The sequence below is a fragment of the Schistocerca americana genome, chromosome 3, assembly GCF_021461395.2.
Source record: "Schistocerca americana isolate TAMUIC-IGC-003095 chromosome 3, iqSchAmer2.1, whole genome shotgun sequence".
Taxonomy (NCBI): domain Eukaryota; kingdom Metazoa; phylum Arthropoda; class Insecta; order Orthoptera; family Acrididae; genus Schistocerca; species Schistocerca americana.
In genome coordinates this window covers 961,541,304-961,564,686 of record NC_060121.1, presented here as the reverse complement: position 1 = coordinate 961,564,686, position 23,383 = coordinate 961,541,304, and the positions used below count along the sequence as shown (strand labels likewise).

Genomic DNA, 23,383 nt, shown 5'->3' with positions numbered 1-23,383 from the left:
AAGCGTCCTGATGTGCGGAATATGATTGTGAGTGCGGAACATGTAAGCAATGAAGGTCAGGAGACCACGACATCTTACAAGGTTAGTTAGGTTTAAGTAGTTCTAAGTCTAGGAGACTGATGATGTCAGATGTTAAGCCCTGTAGTGCTTAATGCCATTTGAATCATTTTCAACCTGAATAGTTGTTTGTGTTCACCATGGCTGAGAGTTTACTTCCGTGATGGCTGGCAGCAACGAACACAGAAGCTGTTAGTCATCTGCATTAAAACTGTTGTGGTAAGTTCCTGTGGGATCAAACTGCTGAGCTTATCGGTCCACTTGACTTACACACTACTTCATGTAATTTAAATTAACTTACGCTAAGGACAACACACACACCCTTGCCCGAGGGAGGACTCGAACCTGCGACAGGGTCAGTCGACACAGGTGCTGCAGACTGTAGGGCTATCCCGAGTGGCGCATTAAAATGGTACTCATTGTTCGCAGTTTCGACGCTTCGCGGACTTCCATAAATATTACTCTTTCTTAAATGATCATTAAATTGAAACCCTTAGCTGCCGACAAGTGGTGTTGTTATACATCAATGGGGACAGCTGAAAATGTGTGCCGGGATCTCCTGCTTACATGGCAGACGCCGTATCCATCTCAGGCACCGAGGGCACAGAGGATAGTGCGACTGCAGGGTCTTATCCCTTGCACACTTCCCGTGAGACTCACTTTCCCAACTGTCCACAACCTACATTTGTGGTGTTCCTAGTAGATATTTTGCCCATTCTTTCAGGAGCACATACCATCTTCATGTAGTTAAAGGCTACCTGCCCATTGACCTGCCCATTGACCTTCTTCAGTGCGAATGCGCACGCTTTGCCCGAATTCTTACGGGACTTCAGCTGCCGGCCGGTGTGGCCGAGCGGTTCTAGGCGCTTCAGTCTGGAACCGCGCGACTGCTACGGTCGCAGGTTCGAATCCTGCCTCGGGCACGGATGTGTGTGATGTCCTTAGGTTAGTTAGGTTTAAGTAGTTCTGAGTTCTAGGGGACTGATGACCACAGCTGTTAAGTCCCATAGCGCTCAGAGCCATTTGAACCAGGTTTAAGTAGTTAAGTCCCAAAGTGCTCAGAGCTATTTGAACCATTTTTGACTCATCAGCTTAGTCTGGCGCTAGTAATAAGTGAATGGGCAAATATCTATTAGGAGCACTACGAATGTAGGCTGTGGACAGTTGGGAATGTGGGTCTCACGGGAAGCGTGCAAGGGATAAGTCCCTGCAGTCGGGCTATTCTTCTGTGTCCTCGGTGGCTCAGATGGACAGAGCGTCTGCCATGTAAGCAGGAGATCCTGGGTTAGAGTCCCGGTCGGGACACACATTTTCGGCTGTCCCCATTGATGTATATAAAGAACACCTGTCGGCAGCTAAGGGTTTTAATTTAATTATCATTTCGTTATAGAGAAGCTGCACGGTCATCAATGGTATCTGTTCTTCCGGGAGCAGATACCATCTTCATATTATTCTTTCTTCCTACCACATGTATGTTCTTATAATTCATAACATGGTCAAATTTTCTTAGCGCTGCTCTAACGCTGATTTTACATTTCCTCTTAATCTTGTGTAGCATTCTTTTGTTGTCCCAGTTTTGCAGACATTTACGTAACTACAATCAGACGTTTCAGCATAGACTTGCGCAGTGTGGAGGCGTCAGGCACGTACCATCGTTGGTCGAAACAAGTCTTTCATCTTTTACTGACTGACTAATGTAATCCTTGTACCAGTCTTCCGAAAGACGCCGCCTTTGCTGGCGGTTACTCTAATCACAACGGTAACGTTACGGAATGTGTAGAAAATTCGTTCCTCCAGTTTGCTTGATTATTATCATCGCTTCGTTTGAAAGCCCTGCTTATGGACACCTCATCATTGTCGTTGGCCATCAACGTTTCCCTAAGGAAATATAAATCTGATCGCAAGCTCTTACTGCGACTGATGCAGAATGCAAGCGAAGACAGTGTGTTTAGAGCGATCTGCTGCAGGGTTGGGTGGTGGTGCGAAGAAACATCTAAATACCAGTTCTATAGGTAGTTTCCCATAAATTCTGTGCCCTAGACTATTGACTTGTCTTCTGCACCCCAACACATCTAAACACGGTACGCCGACTTCAGTCTCCAAATTATTTTCGGATGAACGTCGTTCAGAAAATCGTGGAATTTTTATAGCTCTTCCCTGAAATGGCCGTTGTTAGATACGTAGCCTTTTACAAGTGAATGTGAGTAGTATGTTAGTACCATTTCCAGACAAGATAAGTATCGTACCTCAAGGTCACGGCGTAACCCAATACCCCCTCCCACACGCCTTCTGGGTAACTGTGACATAAAAATGGTGGAAAAATCAAGGTCACCCCAACACTGTGCCAGTTCAAAATTAAGGTCATCCACGCCCTTTATCTCCCCCTCCCCTCTCTCTAGACCAATAGGGTGACTTAAATCTAGTCCTCACTCCTCCTCTCTCCGTTTTATTACTCTTCGAGTTGTGTGAGTTCGTCAGTCGAGGTCTGTCTGTACAACATGCTAGCGAGAGGATCATTGCTATGAACGCGCCACAGAGGTTAGCCATCATCTTCGGACAGAATGAAAAGAATAAGAAGATTATAATATTAGAAAATAAGTGTTAGTCCATCCATACCTCTTATTATTAATCATTTATTAATAATCTTTTTGTTTTTTGAAAATACGATTTTTCTTTTTCCACAAACGTCTATTTATTTATTAGTATTCTATGTGTTTTCACGTACGACTTTTTCCAACAGCGCAATTGGACCTGATGCGGCACTAGCTGAAGTTTTGGACCAGGACACGAATACAAGGAGACAGTTATTGAAATATATGAAGTAAAATTGTCATAAAGTCTGAACAAGTTAGGTTAGTGTGGTGTCACCGCCAGACACCACACTTGCTAGGTGGTAGCCTTTAAATCGGCCGCGGTCCGTTAGTATACGTCGGACCCGCGTGTCGCCACTATCACTGATTGCAGACCGAGCGCCGCCACACTGCAGGTCTAGAGAGACTTCCTAGCACTCGCCCACTTGTACAGCCGACTTTGCTAGCGATGGTTCACTGACAAATTACGCTCTCATTTGCCGAGACGATAGTTAGCATAGCCTTCAGCTACGTCATTTGCTACGACCTAGCAAGGCGCCATTACCAGTTACTATTGATGCTGTAAAACATGTACCGTCAAGAGCGATGTTCACTAATTATGGATTAAAGTTAAGTATTCCAGCAGCTACGTACGTTTTTTACTAGTCTCAATTCCTTTAACTGTTCCAGACCTCACGCCAGCCTGCGTGAGCTAAAACGCGTGCCTTTCGGCTTCCTGTCATAGAGGGTTGGCTGTCTTGCCAATCCACAACAGTTAGGACGTTCAAACTGGACGTTGGGCCGCGCGGCATGATGAGAACTAGTATGTGCATGCGCACCTGCGTTGTTGTTGTTGGCCATTTGCACGTGAAGATGTCTCGGTCTGAGCGTATGGCGCTTGTGAAGACCTACTGTGCCAGCAATAACAGCCCAGCTGCGGCCCAAAAGAAATTTGCGACCGGGTTCAAACTGAAGACCTCAGGTCTAAGTCTTCTAACAATCAAGAATTTTTGTTTCATAAGCTTGAGACAACGGATAGTGTTCGTGATGACAGTATTGGCGATGTCGGTCGGCCAAAAAGGGTGAAAACGCCGGATAACATCGAGAAGACACGCGCTGTGTTTCAAACCAGCCTTAGGAAATCGATCAGACGAGCTGAACAACAAGTGGAAATGAACCGGGAGACACTGCGACAAATTGCAATTGAATTGCAAATTGCAATTGAAGATCTACATCTCTTCCCATACGTAATCGAGAAGTCTCTTCATCCTCAACTGGTGACTGTGTGGTGTGCAGTGTCCAATCACGGAATAATCGGTGTGATATTAATCGACAGAACGGTGCCTATCAAACGGTACGTGAAGGTTTTGAGAGATGATTTCACCCCCATTATCCAAAGTGACCCTGATTTCGACAGGTTGTGGTTTAAGCAAGATGAAGTTCGACCCCATCGAACCAGGAGAGTGTTTGATGTCCTGTACAAGCACTTTGGGAACCGCATTCTGGCTCTGGGGTATCTGAAGGCCACTGGCATGGGCTTCGATTGGCGGCCATATTCTCCGGACCTGAACACATGTCACTCCTATTTGTGGGGCTATATTACAGAGAAGATGTACACTAATAACCCCAAAACCATTGCTGAGCTGAAAACAGCCATTCAGGAGGTCATCGGCAGTGTCTATATTTCGACACTTCAGCGACTTAAGCAGAATTTCACTATTCATTTGTGCCACATCATCGCCAATGATGGCAGGCATATCGAACATGTCGTAACCTAAATCCGAATATCTGTAGTGACGTTTACATGTTGAATAAAGTGTGTGAACGCCGTAGTTTGCAACTAATTTACAGTTTTTTCATGCAGTCTCTAATTGTCACCCTGCATGTTCTAGATTCTATTGTCTGCACCACCAAAACAGCTGCATCAAACAGTTGGTCTACCTCAATTATTGGATCTGTCTATCGCGTATCTTGGACCACTAGAACAGCAGCAACAGATAACTATCTGATAAATTATAGTTGCTTCATTTTTGCTAGAAAATATCCCTAGCTTCTGGCTTAAGGCCTTAGTGGACTTTCTGCCTTGCTTGGTTATTTCTTACAAGTGTACACTGGAAGAGTTACGTTCTTCAAGAGCTGCTCTGTCACAGTAAGCTGAAACATAGGGTGCTGGATTCAGTGTGTGGTGATTTACGCTTGCATTTACCGTTTCTATGTCAAGATGATATAAATATGTCTTCTTGTACCATTTGACATATCTTCTCATAAGTCTGCATGCTTTAGTGTCACATCAGCATACGTTTCTTGATTCACCATGCTTTGTTGCGTACTTCCAGTTTCCCTGTCACCCAAAATGCTACTGTTTTCATCAAATGATGATATACTGTTTGTAGTATCATAGGCTGCACCGTTACACGAATTATTAGAATCACTTTCTTCCACTTTGGGTGGGAATATGACGTGGCCTAACGACTCATAAGATTTTATCATTGATCATAATGTAGTTGATGTGGAAAAGAAGGTTTCACAATGTGTCAGGGCAATAATTTTCTTCCAGATTTTTGGTGCAACAAGAAACCCACGAAAATTTTAACGATCTAGTTTCTTCCCTGTCTCACCTGATCATTTCCAGAGCTCAGGAAAAGAAATGAAATGAAGAGGCTGGCATAGAAGAAGTTATGGGGCTACTCAGACCAAGTGCTTGGTGTTGGTATACACTGGTGGAGTTTCTCGTTCTCCTTTGGTTTGCACTTACGAGAACAGGAGGAAAGTCACCAAGTTTTACTTACAATCGTAACAAAAAATGGTTCAAATGGCTCCGAGCACTATGGGACTTAACTTCTGAGGTCATCAGTCCCCTAGAACTTAGTACTACTTAAACCTAACTAACCTAAGGACATTCACACACATCCATGCCCGAAGCAGGATTCGAACATGCGACCATAGTGGACGTGCGGTTCAGACTGTAGCGCCTAGAACCGCTCGGCCACCCTGGCCGGCTACAATCGTAACAGAAGAAAGATACTGTGGCCATGAAATTGGTGACGGTGTTAGTATTTCTCTACATATGCACCTTTAAATGGGACACACTTTTCCTAATGAAGATCTCGCTCCTAATTCTCGGACAGGTACGCAATGGTTTAGAAAGTTACTAAATTAATTTGAGCGATATAGCTCTTAATATGGAGAGGCTTACGGAACTTACTATGTAACTGACAATAAAAATCCATTAGTCTTTCATTGATTATCGTTTTCAATGGCTCAAATGACTCTGAGCACTATGGGACTTAACTGCTGAGGTCATCAGTCCCCTAGAGTTACATCGACTTAAACCTAACTAACCTAAGGACATTCACACACATCCATGCCCGAGGCAGGATTCGAACCTGCGACCGTAGCGGTCGCGCGATTCCAGACTGTAGCGCCTAGAACCGCTCGGCCACTGCGGCCGGCGATTATCGTTTTCAGTCTCCCTCTTGCAAGTCGTTGTTTTCAGGTTCAACTACGTTTTGGGTGAAAAACTACTCCACTTAGTTATAATTTAATCAGTCCATTCCTTGAGAATATGTTTTTGAAGAATAATATTGATTAATAAATCAGTTTGTATTGAAGACTTGAGTTTTGGTCCTCCCAAATAGCACGCCGCTTCCAGGATTTTGTGGCGAGTGTCGGCCCTAGATCGAATGCACCCGGCGGGTTAACGGACGCAGGTCGGTGTGCCGGCTAGCCTGGACGTGGTTTTAGGCGTTTACCCACATCGGACTAGGTGAAATCCGAGCTGGTACCGACGTCCCGCCTCAGTTACGTGGTTCGCTTACGTATCTAAAACGTTCGCACACTTTCACATGGGGTAACACATGACGCAGACAACTGGGGTATGCTAATTCCGTTCCAGGGAGGGTAGAGGGGTGGTGACAGGAAGATCATCCGGCAACCCTCTACCACTAACGTTACGAAAATCAATAATTAACATGCCGACCTCGTGAAGATGAGGGAAAAGGCCACGAAATTGATTTTTGACGTTACTTTTCCTTTCGTTAATATGTATCAGTAATGCAGGAAGCAAGTTCTGTTTTCACTGTAACGATCCTCTAAAACCCAGTATTTCATTTCCAAGACAAAGTGTGCAACCTTTTCAGCTCTCTGTCGCTTCTGCGATTCTTCAAAAGCCTGCGAATATATATGATGCCTTATATCACAATTTCCTATATGTCCGATTGCCTGTATCTGTGGTCCGTTGAAGAGGTGGCAGACTGGTGCAACTGCAGTTTTGAATCCTTTTTTGCAGGACTGACACGTCACTAGAAAGTTGTTGCGAATCTCGAATTTTATACACCGTTAAAAGAGCATTCATTGTTTAAGTGTCGTGTCTAAAGTTTCTTATGTTTTGCTAATGTTTTTACCGTGTCTCTGCGTTTCAGACGGTTTTAGCTGTGTATTTCTACCTGAGCGACACAGGGAAAAACGTCGAAGACATCGGCTGGCTTCCGCTCACTGCTCTCGTCTTCTACATCGTCACCTACACAGCAGGTTTGTTGTTGAACTCTGATCACTACTGACGCATATCTTCCGAGTGTAAAAAAATCCTGCAGTTCTATTCTATCAGCTGAAACATAGGAAACAGAAATTTCATTATACACTGGACAACATTCCGTTGGAACTACTGACGGCCTTGGGAGAGCCAGTCCTGTCAAAACTCTACCATCTGGTGAGCAAGATGTATGGAACAGGCGAAATACCGTCAGACTTCAAGAAGAATATAATAATTCCAATCCCAAAGAAAGCAGGTGTTGACAGGTGCGAAAATTACCGAACAATCAGTTTAATAAGCCACAGTTGCAAAATAATAACACGAATTCTTTACAGACGAATGGAAAAAACTAGTAGAAGCCGACATCGGGACAGATCAGTTTGAATTCCGTAGAAATACTGGAACACGTGAGGCAATACTGACCTTACGACTTATCTTAGAAGAAAGATTAAGGAAAGGCAAACCTACGTTCCTAGCATTTGTAGACTTAGAGAAAGCTTTTGACAATGTTGACTGGAATACTCTCTTTCAAATTCTAAAGGTGGCAGGGTTAAAATACAGGGAGCGAAAGGCTATTTACAATTTGTACAGAAACCAGATGGCAGTTATAAGAGTCGAGGGACGTGAAAGGGAAGCAGTGGTTGGGAAGGGAGTAAGACAGGGTTGTAGCCTCTCCCCGATGTTATTCAATCTGTATATTGAGCAAGCAGTAAAGGAAACAAAAGAAAAATTCGGAGTAGGTATTAAAATGCATGGAGAAGAAATAAAAACGTTGAGGTTCGCCGATGACATTGTAATTCTGTCAGAGACAGCAAAGGACTTGGAAGAGCAGTTGAACGGAATGGATGGTGTCTTGAAGGGAGGATATAAGATGAACATCAACAAAAGCTAAAGGAGGATAATGGAATGTAGTCGAATTAAATCACGTGATGTTGAGGGTATTAGATTAGGAAATGAGACACTTAAAGTAGTAAAGGAGTTTTGCCATTTGGGGAGCAAAATAACTGATGATGGTCGAAGTAGAGAGGATATAAAATGTAGACTTGCAATGGCAAGGAAAGCGTTTCTGAAGAAGAGAAATTTGTTAACATCGAGTATAGATTTAAGTCATTTCTGAAAGTATTTCTACGGAATGTAGCCATGTATGGAAGTGAAACATGGACGGTAAATAATTTGGACAAGAAGAGAATAGAAGCTTTCGAAATGTGGTGCTACAGAAGAATGCTGAAGATTAGATGGGTATATCACTTCACTAATGAGGAAGTATTGAATAGGATTGGAGAGAAGGGAAGTTTGTGGCACAACTTGACCAGAAGAAGGGATCGGTTGGTAGGACATGTTCTGAGGCATCAAGGGATCACCAATTTAGTATTGGAGGGCAGCGTGGAGGGTAAAAATCGTAGGGGGAGACCAAGAGATGAATACACTAAGCAGATTCAGAAGGATCTAGGTTGCAGTAGGTACTGGGAGATGAAGAAGCTTGCACAGGATAAACATGGAGAGCTGCATCAAACCAATCTCAGGACTGAAGACCACAACACAGTATTCTATTAATGAAAATTTACTCTTAATGTATTTAATACCTGGTGTATCAGGAATCAGTTAAAAATAGTAAATTCATATTCTCCTCTGGCCTAGTAATCAATTAAATATCTGTTTTTCGTTCCGCTCTTTATCCCAAACGGAAGTGCCTGATTACAGTACACTCTCACGGCGTCTGTCTAGCAGTTACTCAAATAAACAGATGTTGTGTTCGATGGTTAAAGTTTTCGCAGTTAGTCTGCCGTGTAGAAGAAGGCTTACTGTGCTCGGAACATGAAAATGGAAATCTGCCCCACCTATAAAAATGTCAGCAGGAACGCGCATTTTTATCAGAATAAGGCGTTCGAGTCTAGTGGTATAAATCCGACTGAAAATTATACCCTTCTACAAAGAATATCAGCTACACATGGCGCCGGCCCGTGTGGCCGTGCGGTTTTAGGCGCTTCAGTCTGGAACCGCGTGACCGCTAGGGTCGCAGGTTCGAATCCTGCCTCGGGCGTGGATGTGTGTGATGTCCTTAGGTTAGTTAGGTTTAAGTAGTTCTAAGTTCTAGGGGACTGATGATCACAGATGTTAAGTCCCATAGTGCTCAGAGCCATTTGAACCATTTTTTGAAGCTACACATGGATCGTCAGTCAGTCTCTATATTATATGATGATAAAGAAAGAGCCAATACTGTTAGAAGATATAGGGCGTAAGGGATATAACCGCAGATGTTTTTGTATGCAATACCTTAATGTCTACACATAGTTTTTTGGTTATTTTTCTCTGGGTCTAACAATCTTCCCGAAAACACATCGCATAAATTACTACACGATGTTTTCTGCACGGTCGTAGCTGTACTACATGGACTACACCTGTCAGTACATACTAACCGTTTTGCGCCCTCGCGTCCACATTAAAATGTGATCTGCAGGCCAGGGGAAAATACACGGTAATGGCGTGCTCTTGCCACATGTACTTCAAGGTACTAACCAACCTAAAAACATACGACTTGTAATAGCTATAATTATTAGTCTGCAAATGACGTAAATACTGATGTAATGATGCTGAGCACACCGTCCTGTCACCGATAGAAATGTCTGTTCTTATACCCGTTGCAGCCTGTGTAGCTTACACCTTGTAGGGTCACCAAATAACGTGAATGGTTTCGGAGATTTTTAGTTGTTGCTTTTAGTATTATTTCGCTCAAGAAGAAACCTTTTCCATTAGAATTAATTGCTCGACTTTGCATCGTAAAGTCATCAGAACTCTATTAATTTTTGTTTCTAATTTATTTCTTTATTGAAACAGTAAGAAGTATAATTTGTATTATGCATGTGTATGCACATATAAGCTATAAGCACTCAAATTATGTTTTCTAAGGAATGGATGGCAGGGGACTCGTCATTAAATCATTTATTATCCATTTACTATTAAAGAGTATTTTTAATTTGTGAAAGTACAATTAAGTACTTGATAGGATGAATAAAACAATTTCTAAGGAGACGCCTTAGGGGAGCTTTTTAATCAAGTAATAACACTCTCGTAAGAAAAGGAGTTTTGGTTTTAAAAACCTGAAAGTTTTTCTTTAATTTTAAGAATTTAATTTTCAAGGGAAAATAGGAGTATAGTTACACAAAACTGTCCAATGACAATGAAGGTATTATCTGGAGAGTGCGAGAACGGGCTGTAGATGGGGACGGAGGGATGGATCCCGCCCCCCCTCCCCCCCCCCTCCCCACCCCCCCTCCCTCTGCCCCCAGGAAATAGGAAACCATGAGGTCGCAGGGTCGAATCCTGCCAGAAATTTTGTCCAGCTTTAATCTAGCTGTCTCCACTTAACAATGTAAGGAGTCGCTTGGAAAAAAACATGCGGCTCGGATACCATGTAAAAATGCAGGTCCCCTTTCCTCAGTTGGATAACGGAGGTAGATTAGGGGCACGCAAGTCGCCAACGTGACATCCAACCGAAAGACTTCAATGCAAACTATTGATGTGTTTGACGTGTTATTGTGCCGAAATATGCACAAAAGTAAAAATTATGACTTTTACTAAAGCCGAAAGGACCGTAATTACTGATTTGCCTGCTTCCCAATTACCTCAACTCACACAAAGTCTTCAAAATGACTGGTTTTACAATAGGTTTTTTTCAGTGTTCATATTATCATTTGTTTGATTTGTGCTCGATTTCATAAAACAACTATTTCTCTTGTACATCAGAAATGGTGGCAGATGGTGCCGTCTATTTCCATGTAACTTGAGGCCTAAATCCCAGAGACGCTATGGAGAGATTTGAGATTAATCGATTAACCTTTGCACTGGCTCTCGAGATCCTAAACTCTAAGTAACATTCTGTTGTATTTTAAATTAAGATCTACCACTTGGATTTAAGAGGGCTACTTCTAGGTCGACCATCGCTCCAGTAGTACACATCAGCGTCGAGTGTTCAAGAGAATAGAAATAAAAGTAAATGAAACCAAACATTACTGTCCTCGATGAATGCCACATTACTAGACATTAATTAATGAATATCATCTGTAACTGCTAAAATGTACCTCATTTTGCTCGAGGTACGGTTTCGGCTTTTATATTCAAACCATTTTCAGATCCACTACAAAAGGCTTCAGCATAAAATCTGAAAACGTTTCTGAACTAAAAGAGAGAAAATTTTAGCTTCTGTAGCGGCTATTGGTTACTTCAGAATACAGTTGCGCAACAGCAGCTCTCTCCACTCACCGATAAGCTAATAAGTATTAGACAACCATCTAACGAATATCATTATCGGCAATTTTGCATCCACTGGCTGCTCTAGACTTTTCGATAGATTACAGCGTTCTACTACACACATCAATGTTGCTCTTGCATGTTGCCTAATTTTGTACATCCACTCCCATGAGGCCTTCTCGGATTTTTCTTATCGTTTCGTATCCAGCAATCGGTCTGTCCTTATCGTTTCGTATGCAGCAGCGTCCTCGGTTCGTATACTATCCGTTCGTCTGGCCACATGTCTCATATGTCTCCATTTCATTTTCGTTGCGGTCACATTAAGCCTTCCGCTCCAGTATATTCTCTGATCTATTTCATCTATATATGTTGTTGTGGTCTTCAGTCCTGAGACTGGTTTGATGCAGCTCTCCATGCTACTCTATCCTGTGCAAGCTTCTTCATCTCCCAGTACCTACTGCAACCTACATCCTTCTGAATCTGCTTAGTGTATTCATCTCTTGGTCTCCCTCTACGATTTTTACCCTCCATTTGTGATCCCTTGATGCCTCAAAACATGTCCTACCAACCGATCCCTTCTTCTGGTCAAGCTGTGCCACAAACGTCTCTTCTCCCCAATCCTATTCAATACCTCCTCATTAGTTACGTGATCTACCCACCTTATCTTCAGCATTCTTCTGTAGCACCACATTTCGAAAGCTTCTATTCTCTTCTTGTCCAAACTGGTTATCGTCCATGTTTCACTTGCATACATGGCTACACTCCATGCAAATACTTTCAGAAACGACTTCCTGACACTTAAATCTATACTCGATGTTAACAAATTTCTCTTCTTCAGAACGATTTCCTTGCCATTGCCAGTCCATCTATATATGGGACCATAAAAAGTATCAGTTTCTTGCTTGTAATACATTTTCGTGTTCTGTTTTAATTTATCTAGAATCTATGATCAACACCCATCTGATTTCTTAGATACCTTGAGCTTCCTTCATGATTTCGTGATTAGAGCACAATATTCAGGGAAATAAAAGCATTGCTGTTCAGGTGTCTCTAAAGCCACTTTTATTTTGCCTATATATTAATATCGCTCCTCCATACTTGCACACACTAATTACTGTTATATTCATCAGTTGCTCTTGGTGTCAAACATACTAATGTGGCTGAAAGAGCAACACTTACCAGCAAAAGCAGCTGCTGCCATAAAAAAAAAAAAAAAAAAAAAATGGTTCAAATGGCTCTGAGCACTATGGGACTTAACATGTATGGTCATCAGTCCCCTATAACTTAGAACTACTTAAACCTAACTAACCTAAGGACAGCACACAACACCCAGTCATCACAAGGCAGAGAAAATCCCAGACCCCGCCAGAAACCGAACCCTGTAACCCGGGCGTGGGAAGCGAGAGCGATACCGCATGACCACGAGCTGCGAACTGCTGCCATCAGCTGGCTTGTTTGCAAGAAGCATCAGCCAAATAAGGTTAGGCAATAGGTAAACCTCCCGAATGCGAGTCCAGTGTCCAACCACTGCGCCACCTCGCTCGGTATGCGTTAAGTAACTTGAGTGTTAATATGATTTAATACAGAATAGTCAATGTTCACCTGCGCTGATCAATATTTGCACAGTGGTCTAGACATTAATCCAGTGAACGATAATTTCGATCGTGTTAGAATGTCCATTTTGACTCTTCTTGACCGCGATAGTAGACACGGTCCTGATACAGTCTTGAGGTATTGTTGACATTCCGCATACTGATTCTGATAGTAACAAGGGATACCTTCGTCCTCGAACGCTCGGAACCGCATGAAACCATGCTTTGACTAATACGCGACCATAAAAACAGTAATGGTTTGCGTCATTTCCCTGCAAAACTCTGCACTTGCCTGCTAACTCCATCAGACACTGGCGCGTTGAAAGCTGCACTAACAAGTGCTCGAGTTTCGTGAATGGTGTGGCAGCAGTGCAGATGTGTCTCTTGGAGTGTTCGCATGCCGCTTGCTGTGTGTACCGTGTACAGTGATATCATGAAGAGATTTAACCCTACGAATGTGGATCAAATATAAGGGACAAAGTTACGACGTGCTGGATATGGAAATGAAATCAGGGTCAAGACTTTGCGGATATATTATATCACATAATAGTACAGAGCCAACGGCCTTGGCGTAGTGGTAACACCGGTTCCCGTCAGATCACCGAAGTTAAGCGCTGTCGGGCTGGGCTAGCACTTGGATGGGTGACCATCTGGTCTGCCGAGCGCTGTTGGCAAGCGGGGTGCACTCAGCCCTTGTGAGGTCAATTGAAGAGCTACTTGACTGAGAAGTAGCGGCTCCAGTCCCGGGAACTGACATTCGTCCGGGAGAGCGGTGTGCTGACCACATGCCCCTCCATATCTACATCCAATGATGGTGCCTATGAACTAGAGGATGACACGACGACCAGTCAGTGCCCTTGGACCTTCATGACCTGTTGGGGTGGAGTTAATAGTACAGAAATATAATAGAGATGACACAGAAATGTACGACGTTACGCTGGATAGTTATACTGGTTTTGGAGGACAAGAAGAACCTCAACCTGAAGGTGGCCGTTCAAGCAGTACAAGACGTTCAACTCCAGAGCAACAGGAACAGTCCAGTCCGAGAGACTAAGAACTGTCTCCGCCTAAACACTCGAGAACCAGTGTATAAAAAGATATTGATGACAGCGTACTACAGAACGCCTATGGAGACTATCACAATCGTGGCTTCAGTATCTATAGCAACCTTATGAGGCGCTAAAAGCACATTTAAAATAAATAAAATAGCCGATTAATTCTGAATTACGTGTCTAGCAAAAAGCGAGCAGAATACTCGTTTCTTAGGAAACTGAATACTGCAATTAAAAAGTATAAAAGAGCATTTAATATCGCAATTAGATACAGAAAGGTGGAATGGATCTACAGTTCACGATTGGTATATGCAAATGGGGGCACTAGAAGCTTCTAAAATAATTGGTTTGGGCAATTTCAAAGCAGGAAACAAAAGAAAAATTTGGAGTAGGTATTACAATCCATGGAAAAGAAATAAAAACTTTGAGGGTCGCCGATGACATTGTAATTCTGTCAGAGACAGCAAAGGACTTGGAAGAGCAGTTGAACGGAATGGATAATATCTTGAAAGGAGGATATAAGATGAGCATCAACAAAAGCAAAACGAGGATAATGGAATGTAGTCGAATTAAGTCGGGTGATGCTGAGGGAATTAGATTAGGAAATCAGACACTTAAAGTAGTAAAGGAGTTTTGCTATTTTGGGAGCAAAATAACTGAGGATGGTCGAAGTAGAGAGGATATAAAATGTAGACTGGCAATGGAAAGGAAAGCGTTTCTGAAGAAGAGAAATTTGTTAACATCGAGTATAGATTTAAGTGTCAGGAGGTCGTTTCTGAAAGTATTTGTATGGAGTGTAGCCATGTATGGAAGTGAAACATGGACGATAACTAGTTTGGACAAGAAGAGAATAGAAGCTTTCGAAATGTGGTGCTACAGAAGAATGCTGAAGATTAGATGGGTAGATCATATAAGTAATGAAGAGGCACTGAATAGGATTGGGGAGAAGAGAAGTTTGTGGCACAACTTGACTAGAAGAAGGGATCGATTGGTAGGACATGTTCTGAGGCATCAAGGGATCACCAATTTAGTACTGGAGGGAAGCTTGGAGGGTAAAAATCGTAGAGGGAGACCAAGAGATGAATACACTAAAGAGATTCAGAAGGATGTAGGTTGCAGTAGGTACTGGGAGATGAAGAAGCTTGTACAGGATAGAGTAGCATGGAGAGCTGCATCAAACCAGTCTCAGGACTGAAGACCACAACAACAACAACAACAACAATTTCAAAGCTTCAATTTCTTTGATCGAAAATCATAAATCTGAATATTGCTACATTTCTCATACGTAAAGACGGAGAGGACGATAACAGCGTTTGTCAGACGGCCCAACAGTTTGTGGAGGAAGTGAACGTGTTTATGACAGAGCAGGGTGTGGAGAAAGGAAATGACTGGAACAGAGTCAATTACAGTATGAAATGTCTTCATCTTCAACACTGTCTCACAAATTAAAGAAAACTACAGCTAGTGTGGTGCAGTCTGTACATAGCTCTACGCACAGCCACACCAGTGATGTGGCTTTATCAATGACAGGCAGACTAGCAAACAAGTTGTGCATCTGCTTTCAATAGGCACAAGCGTCTTCGGACCAAATATTTCAAAGAAACTAAAAGATCCTGCCCACGAAACATTCACGTCGAAACAAGCAAAAGTCTTTGGCGGACAAGTAACAAGTGAAAATAGCCTATTGCTTTGTGATTCCTGGTCAGATCATAAAGATAGCACGCTTCTAAATGCAAGGTTTCCAAACAAAGACGTAATGCTGCAGATGTTGCCACTGAAGACAACGAAATATTGACAACCCCTCGACGTTTATTTATTTGGGCAACGTAAACTCTTTATCAGAAGGATTGCTGATTTTGTAAGACTGCAGTGTGCCAAACCACAAGTGCACATACATGATCGTTTTTTCATATCAGACTTCATTCTGTGATTTACAACCAATTTTCTATACGAAAGTATACGCTAGTGTTACAATATGCTTGACGATAGGCAGTTTATAACAGTGACATACTCATATCATCATTTTAAAATGTAATTAGTGTGACTTTTGATATCGGACTCCTTGAATACGAAACTGATTTTGAATGTAAAAACGTGAGGACTAATAGAAGCACTATCAAGTGTGGAGGATATGTGTGTTTTGCGCTATTACAATTGCTTTAAGCAGAGAGTTTTTGGCACTGTTTATTGAAAACGTAAGGATACTCTGACGTCACTGAATTACGTTTAATTTTCCTCCTGTGGTACTGATATCTTGTTACTTTGTTTCTCTGCATTAAAAAGTGACTTGCGGTAGCACGCAACATTTCACATTGAAATGACACACATCACTGGTTTTTTTTTTTACGATCAAGTGTTATTCTAAGCATAATTTCGTACCATTCGGCGGGTTGAAGGTCAAAGCTGTCCCTTGTAGATTAAGCAGTACGGTGTGTCCGTTTATAATCCGCCTTTGGCGGATGGATTCCCACATTGACATATGAGAGAGGAATAAATAGTCCGTGTTGTGTATATCCTTTCTGTGTACGACTGTCTCTTCTATCTTCTGGTTGACACAGCAATTTCTGTCTGTTTACAGATGATCACGTATTGTCAATCAGTCTGGCTTCGGGTCAGTAATTGAAACTTTCGTACTTTTATGCCTAGTTATCTACCGTTAATTAAAGGAAACGTTACTGTCAGTTTTTATTTCCTGAATGACAGCATTCCATTTCATTGATAATAGACGCTATCTTTGCTACTGCATAAGGTTCAAATGGCTCTGAGCACTATGGGACTTAACATCTGAGGTCATCAGTCCCCTAGAACTCAGAAATACTTAAACCTAACTAACCTAAGGACACCACACACATCCATGCCCGAGGCAGGATTCGAACCTGCGACCGTAGCGGTCGCGCGGTTCCAGACTGAAGCGCCTAGAACCGCTCGGCCACTTCGGCCAGCGCTACTGCATAAAGCTCATAACTCAGGGGCATTAACAGTCAATGTTACAGCCCTGAAATCATAGTCCTAAAGTGAATCAAGAGTCAAAAGCAATTTGTCCGACAGTGACAAAATTATCTCATATGCTGAAAGAAAAAGACGCTCACGTAGTTGTGTGTGCACTGAGCAGAGTTCAGTTCTCTTTCTAAAAGGGGAAATAGAGACCACGGGAGAGATAAGCCGAGAATTACAGGGGATTATACTGAATGTGTGTGAAATCAGGAACAACAATTTCGAATAAATCTACACTGAGACGAAAACAGCAAAATAAAAATTTTGCTTCCAAATTCAGTGTAAGACCACTCATCGTCGAAGACTAAAGGCACGCCACGCCTAACCTCGTCTTGCCGAAAGTGCAGCCTTCGCAAACTCTTACAATAATTATAAAAAATCATTTTAAAACACATTGAGAAGGGGCATAACAGAATACAAAGAATAAATGGTGGAAACAAGAATGTGCGCGTGTTGTCAGAACACGTGCGGAATTACTGGTTGGTCGTTATACGCGATAAAATACATGAAAATCAACTAATAAAATTTTTGCAATCTTAATATTCTCAGAATGTAGTTTCCAGTTTGGCTGTTTAAGAAGAAATAAAAACGATCGAAGGCCTTTCGTGACACACATATAGAAATAATGGAGGTTTTCTCATCAACTACTTGCAGCGCAGTCTGTTCGGGAAAGCTCCTGTCTGTTCAGCGTTTACCCGAAAAATTGTCCACTGGCACAAAGGGCTATACCTACGTTCCCACGCAAAAGAAAGCTTTCGTAAGATTCTCTGACCAACTCAACAAGGTCGCACGCGTTTCCTGTATTCAAGAATTTTCCAACTTCACGAATATCGATACTGTCAGGGTATCTTTGCTTCATATTGCCTCTTACTGAAGGCATGATGAAACCTGGTGTGACTAATATGGCTGGCATTTATTGCCGTACATACAGGCAACAGAACCATTTTTCACAGCACCTTTATTTATGTGTTGTTTTTTGTTCCCATCGATTAGGCAACTTTTTATCCGTATCAGCAACTATCACGGATCATAAAACATTCTCGACCAACAAAAAAAGAATGGAGAAACACCACACGATTTACTTCTGTTTTCCCTGTGAAACAGCATGGACGTAGAAACGAAATATTTGCGTGTAGAATTTGATTTGTGTAGTCGATATGTGTAAATGGCAAATACTTGATAGTCCAAAACGGAAAAGTAACTCATCTTGGTGAGTTGATTAAGCAACGCAACTGTTTTTGTTCCAATGCCGTGAAATTATTACCTGAATTTTACACAATTTTATTTACCGCGGGCTTCCGAAGAACGATTAACACGCAACTGTTCGTAAGAAAAAGTAAAGAATGGCTATGTTGGTTTTGAGTAACGGTTTGGGATGTTAAACAGCATATGATTTGCAACACACAAATTTATTTCAAAATACTGTATCTGTGTGGCGGAATCCATAAGCATTACATCAAATTTTGCAGAAAGATTTTTCAAAAGAAAAATGTTTCAGAGGCTCGTTTTGCTGCCATCTTCGATTGCTGTGGTGTCCTCCAGTGAGGTCACTGCAGTGCAGCTTCCTGTGTCCTGACCACACCCTCTATTTCCGCCTAAAATACATTATGGAAGCACCATTGTTTAATCAGATTACACTTTGCCTCAGAGATGCATGTATGTCTTGTTTACGAAGTCTGACGGCGCGAATTTGTCGACTACTCCATAATGAGAAACCGGAAAATTTGTCCTTAAAGATAACGTTCCTAAATAAATAACGTCCACAAGACACCGAAACACTTCCTTGTGACGATTCCTTCTGGACAGACTAGAAATAACGTAAAAGCAGAGCAATTACAAAATTCTGCATTTTAAAAAATAAATAATATTTTTGAAACTACACTACTGGCCATTAAAATTGCTACACAAAGAAGAAATGCAGATGATAAACGGCTATTCATTGGACAAATATATTGTACTAGAACTGACATGTGATTACATTTTCACGCAGTTTGGGTGCATACATCCTCAGAAATCAGTACCCAGAACAACCACCTCTGGGCGTAATATCCGCCTTGATACGCCAGGACATTGAGTCAAACAGAGCTTGGATGGCGTGTACAGGTACAGCTGCCCATGCTGTTTCATCAAGAGTAGTGAGTGGTGTATTGTGACGAGCCAGTTGCTCGGCCACCATTGACCAGACGTTTTCAATTGGTGAGAGATCTGGAGAATGTGCTGGCCTGGGTAGCAGTCAAACATTTTCTGCATGCAGAAAGGCCCTTACAGGACCTGCAACATGCGGTCGTCCATTATCCTGCTGAAAGGGATCTAATGAAGGGTAGAGCCATGGGTCGTAACACATCTGAAATGTAACGCCCTCTGTTCAAAGTGCAGTCAATGCGAACAAGAGGTGACCGAGTCGTGTAACCAATGGCACCCCATACCATCACGCCGGGTGATACGCAGTATGGCGATCACGAATACATGCTTCCAATGTGCGTGCACTGCGATGTCGCCAAACACGGATGCGACCATCATGATGCTGTTAACAGAAACTTGATTCATCCGAAAAAGCGACGTTTTGCCATTCTTGCACCCAGTTTCGTCGTTGAGTAGACCATCGCAGGCGCTCCTGTCTGTGATGCAGCGTCAAGGGTAACCGCAGCCATGGACTCCGAGCTGATAGTCCATAGTGCTGCAAATGTCGTCGAACTGTTCGTGCAGATGGTTGTTGTCTTGCAAACGTCCCCATTTGTTGACTAATGGATCGAGACGTGGCTGCACGATCCGTTACAGCCATGCGGATAAGATGCCTGTCATCTCGACTGCTAGTGATACGAGGCCGTTAGGACCCAGCACGGCTTTCCGTATTAGCCTCCTGAACCCATTGATTCCATATTCTGTTAACAGTCATTGAATCTCGACAACGCGAGCAGCAATGTCGCGATACGATAAACCGCAATCGCGATAGGCTACAATCCGACTTTTATCAAAGTCGGAAACGTGATGGTACGCATTTCTCCTCCTTACACGAGGCATCAGAACAATGTTTCACCAGGTAACGCTGGTCAACTGCTGTTTATGTATGAGAAAGCGGGTGGGAACCTTTCTTATGTCACCACGTTGTAGGTGTCGCCACCGTGGCAAACCTTGTGTGAATGCTCTGAAAAGCTAATCATTGCACATCACAGCATCTTCTTCCTGTCGGTTAAATTTCGCGCCTGTAGCACGTCATCTTCGTGGTGTAGCAATTTTAATGGGCAGTAGTGTATACCGGAGATTACATAAAAATTCGGTTTCCAATGTCAGATGTGTCTAACTGCGATGCATATCCTCAGTATCGTAGGGACATGCATAAAGTGCCACCCAGGACTATCACAAGTGTTTGGCGAAGGACGTGACATCTCCGCAGATCCATATAGGGCGATAGACCATCTTCTGAGAAACAGATCGCCGCTGACTTTAAATGTGTATGATTGTAGGGCGTTAGGAACCCAATTCTACATTACTCTATGGAATCTATTAGGATTCAGCAGCCGATGACTGTTATCGTATCTAGTGCCTCCCCATTACTTTGGTAAAATAATTGTATAGCAATCGTAAAGTCGATGCGCGGTTTTAGAAAGTCAGTTACGAAATTGATACGAAAAGCACCATAAATGATGATTGTATTAATGTGTATTCAGAAATGCTTGTTCCTTATCTACGGCACCATTCTCTTGTTCCAGGCTACGGCGGTCTACCGTTCACCGTTACAGGGGAAATCTTCGCGCAGAACGTCAAGTCTGTGGCTCTACCCGCAGCTGTCTTCGTTTCGTGGACCATGTCCTTCCTGGTGACGAGGTTCTTCGAGGACATTTCCATCGCCGTTGGCAATTACGGGCCCTTCTTTCTGTTCGCAGCTTGCTCCTTACTAGCCTCCCTCTACGTGTACTTTTTGCTGCCTGAAACGAAGGGGAAGACTTTGGAAGAGATACAGGTTATGCTTGAAAGCGATAGGCCCGTCCGAGCATGTTGCTGAAGAGATAGGAGACGAGACTGACAAATATTTTATTTTGGAACAGCTTCGCCTCTGGTGCTCGATGAAATCGTCCACGGCAGAATCGGAAGGAGCAAAAGTTAACGCTTGACACCGAGCACAATTCTTAAAAGGGGTCTGACGCTGTTTGAAGAAATGACGGCGAATGTCATTCACCTTTATTTTGTGAAAACTGTTTGTAAGGGCATTGATCAATATTAATTTCTATTAATGTGTCGTTGACCGAGAGCAAGGCGAGAAAATTAACGTTAACACTCAGGGCTTATAGTGAAGAAGTACTCTCTTTTAGGCCAAGAGGATGAAGAACGCTAAATCAGAATTCACTCGTAGTTGTTCGTCCGAATGTGAAGCCATGTGAAGAATGCGACACACTATTGATGAACTGCAGTGCATTCCCATCACATTGTGTTGGATATTTTGGACTAAAATATGGGCTAAGCATTCTGTAAATGTACTGATTGTGAGAATGTCTGTGACTATTTTCATTTGAGAAATGTTTAACAGAACATGGCATTTCTGTTTACAATTATTTTTATTGAGGTAAATTTGAACATAATATATAAAAGTAAGTATGAAAACCACATTCAACTACGAGGTGCATTCAAGTTCTAAGGCCTCCGATTTTTTTTCTAATTAACTACTCACCCGAAATCGATGAAACTGGCGTTACTTCTCGACGTAATCGCCCTGCAGACGTACACATTTTTCACGACGCTGACGCCATGATTCCATGGCAGCGGCGAAGGATTCTTTAGGAGTCTGTTTTGACCACTGGAAAATCGCTGAGGCAATAACAGCACAGCTGGTGAATGTGCGGCCACGGAGAGTGTCTTTCATTGTTGCAAAAAGCCAAAAGTCACTAGGAGCCAGGTCAGGTGAGTAGGGAGCATGAGGAATCACTTCAAAGTTGTTATCACGAAGAAACTGTTGCGTAACGTTAGCTCGATGTGCGGGTGCGTTGTCTTGGTGAAACAGCACACGCGCAGCCCTTCCCGGACGTTTTTGTTGCAATGCAGGAAGGAATTTGTTCTTCAAAACATTTTCGTAGGATGCACCTGTTACCATAGTGCTCTTTGGAACGCAATGGGTAAGGATTACGCCCTCGCTGTCCCAGAACAAGGACACCATCATTTTTTCAGCACTGGCGGTTACCCGAAATGTTTTTGGTGGGGGTGAATCTGTGTGCTTCCATTGAGCTGACTGGCGCTTTGTTTCTGGATTGAAAAATGGCATCCACGACTCATCCATTGTCACAACCGTCGAAAAGAAAGTCCCATTCGTGCTGTCGTTGCGCGTCAACATTGCTTGGCAACATTCCACACGGGCAGCCATGTGGTCATCCGTTAGCATTTGTGGCACCCACCTGGATGACACTTTTCGCATTTTCAGGTCGTCATGCAGGATTGTGTGCACAGAACCCACAGAAATGCCAACTCTGGAGGCGATCTGTTCAACAGTCATTCGGCGATCCCCCAAAACCATTCTCTCCACTTTCTGGATCATGTCGTCAGACCGGCCTGTGCGAGCCTGAGGTTGTTTCGGTTTGTTGTCACACGATGTTCTGCCTTCATTAAACTGTCGCACCCACGAACGCACTTTCGACACATCCATAACTGCATCACCACATGTCTCCTTCAACTGTCGATGAATTTCAATTGGTTTCACACCATGCAAATTCAGAAAACGAATGATTGCCCGCTGTTCAAGTAAGGAAAACGTCGCCATTTTAAGTATTTAAAACAGTTCTCATTCTCGCCGCTGGCAGTAAAATTTCATCTGCCATCTCTGGGACGTATTGACAATGAACGCGGCCTCATTTTAAAACAATGCGCATGTTTCTATCACTATCCAGTCCTGAGAAAAAAAATCGAAGGCCTTAGAACTTGAATGCACCTGGTATATAAGAAAGTGAGGTTTCAGATATCATTGCTATCGTTTGTATTTATTGTACCGGCAACTTACTTTTAAGTGGTTATTTTGCCAAATATACAAAATCAAAATAGCCTTCTCCACTACTAATAAGTAGCACAAAATGTTGTTGCCTTTCTCTTACCAGTCAAATACTTCTCCACGTACATCTCTTCTGTAGTGATACCAACATTTCTATTAGAAGCCATTACTCACATTGGCTCTGAGCACTATGGGACTTAACATCTGTGGTCATCAGTCCCCTAGAACTTAGAACTACTTAAACCGAACTAACCTAAGGACATCACACACATCCATGCCCGAGGCAGGATTCGAACCTGCGACCGTAGCGGTCACGCGGTTCCAGACTGAAGCGCCTAGAACCGCACGGCCACACGGGCCAGCTTACT

The 23,383-nt window shown here is 42.8% G+C and overlaps 1 protein-coding gene and 1 pseudogene across 1 annotated transcript in view; both read left to right on the top strand.

The window, feature by feature from the left end:
* LOC124606588 (facilitated trehalose transporter Tret1-like) overlaps positions 1-21,047 on the top strand; it is a 59,066-nt gene extending 38,019 nt beyond the window's left edge. The window contains exons 4-5 of the mRNA XM_047138574.1: positions 7,049-7,157; positions 20,755-21,047. Of these exons, the coding sequence (XP_046994530.1) occupies positions 7,049-7,157; positions 20,755-21,047 (402 nt within the window). The remainder of the gene's footprint in view (positions 1-7,048; positions 7,158-20,754) is intronic.
* On the top strand, positions 13,555-13,672 carry LOC124607918 (annotated as a pseudogene).
* Positions 21,048-23,383: the final 2,336 nt, after the last annotated feature.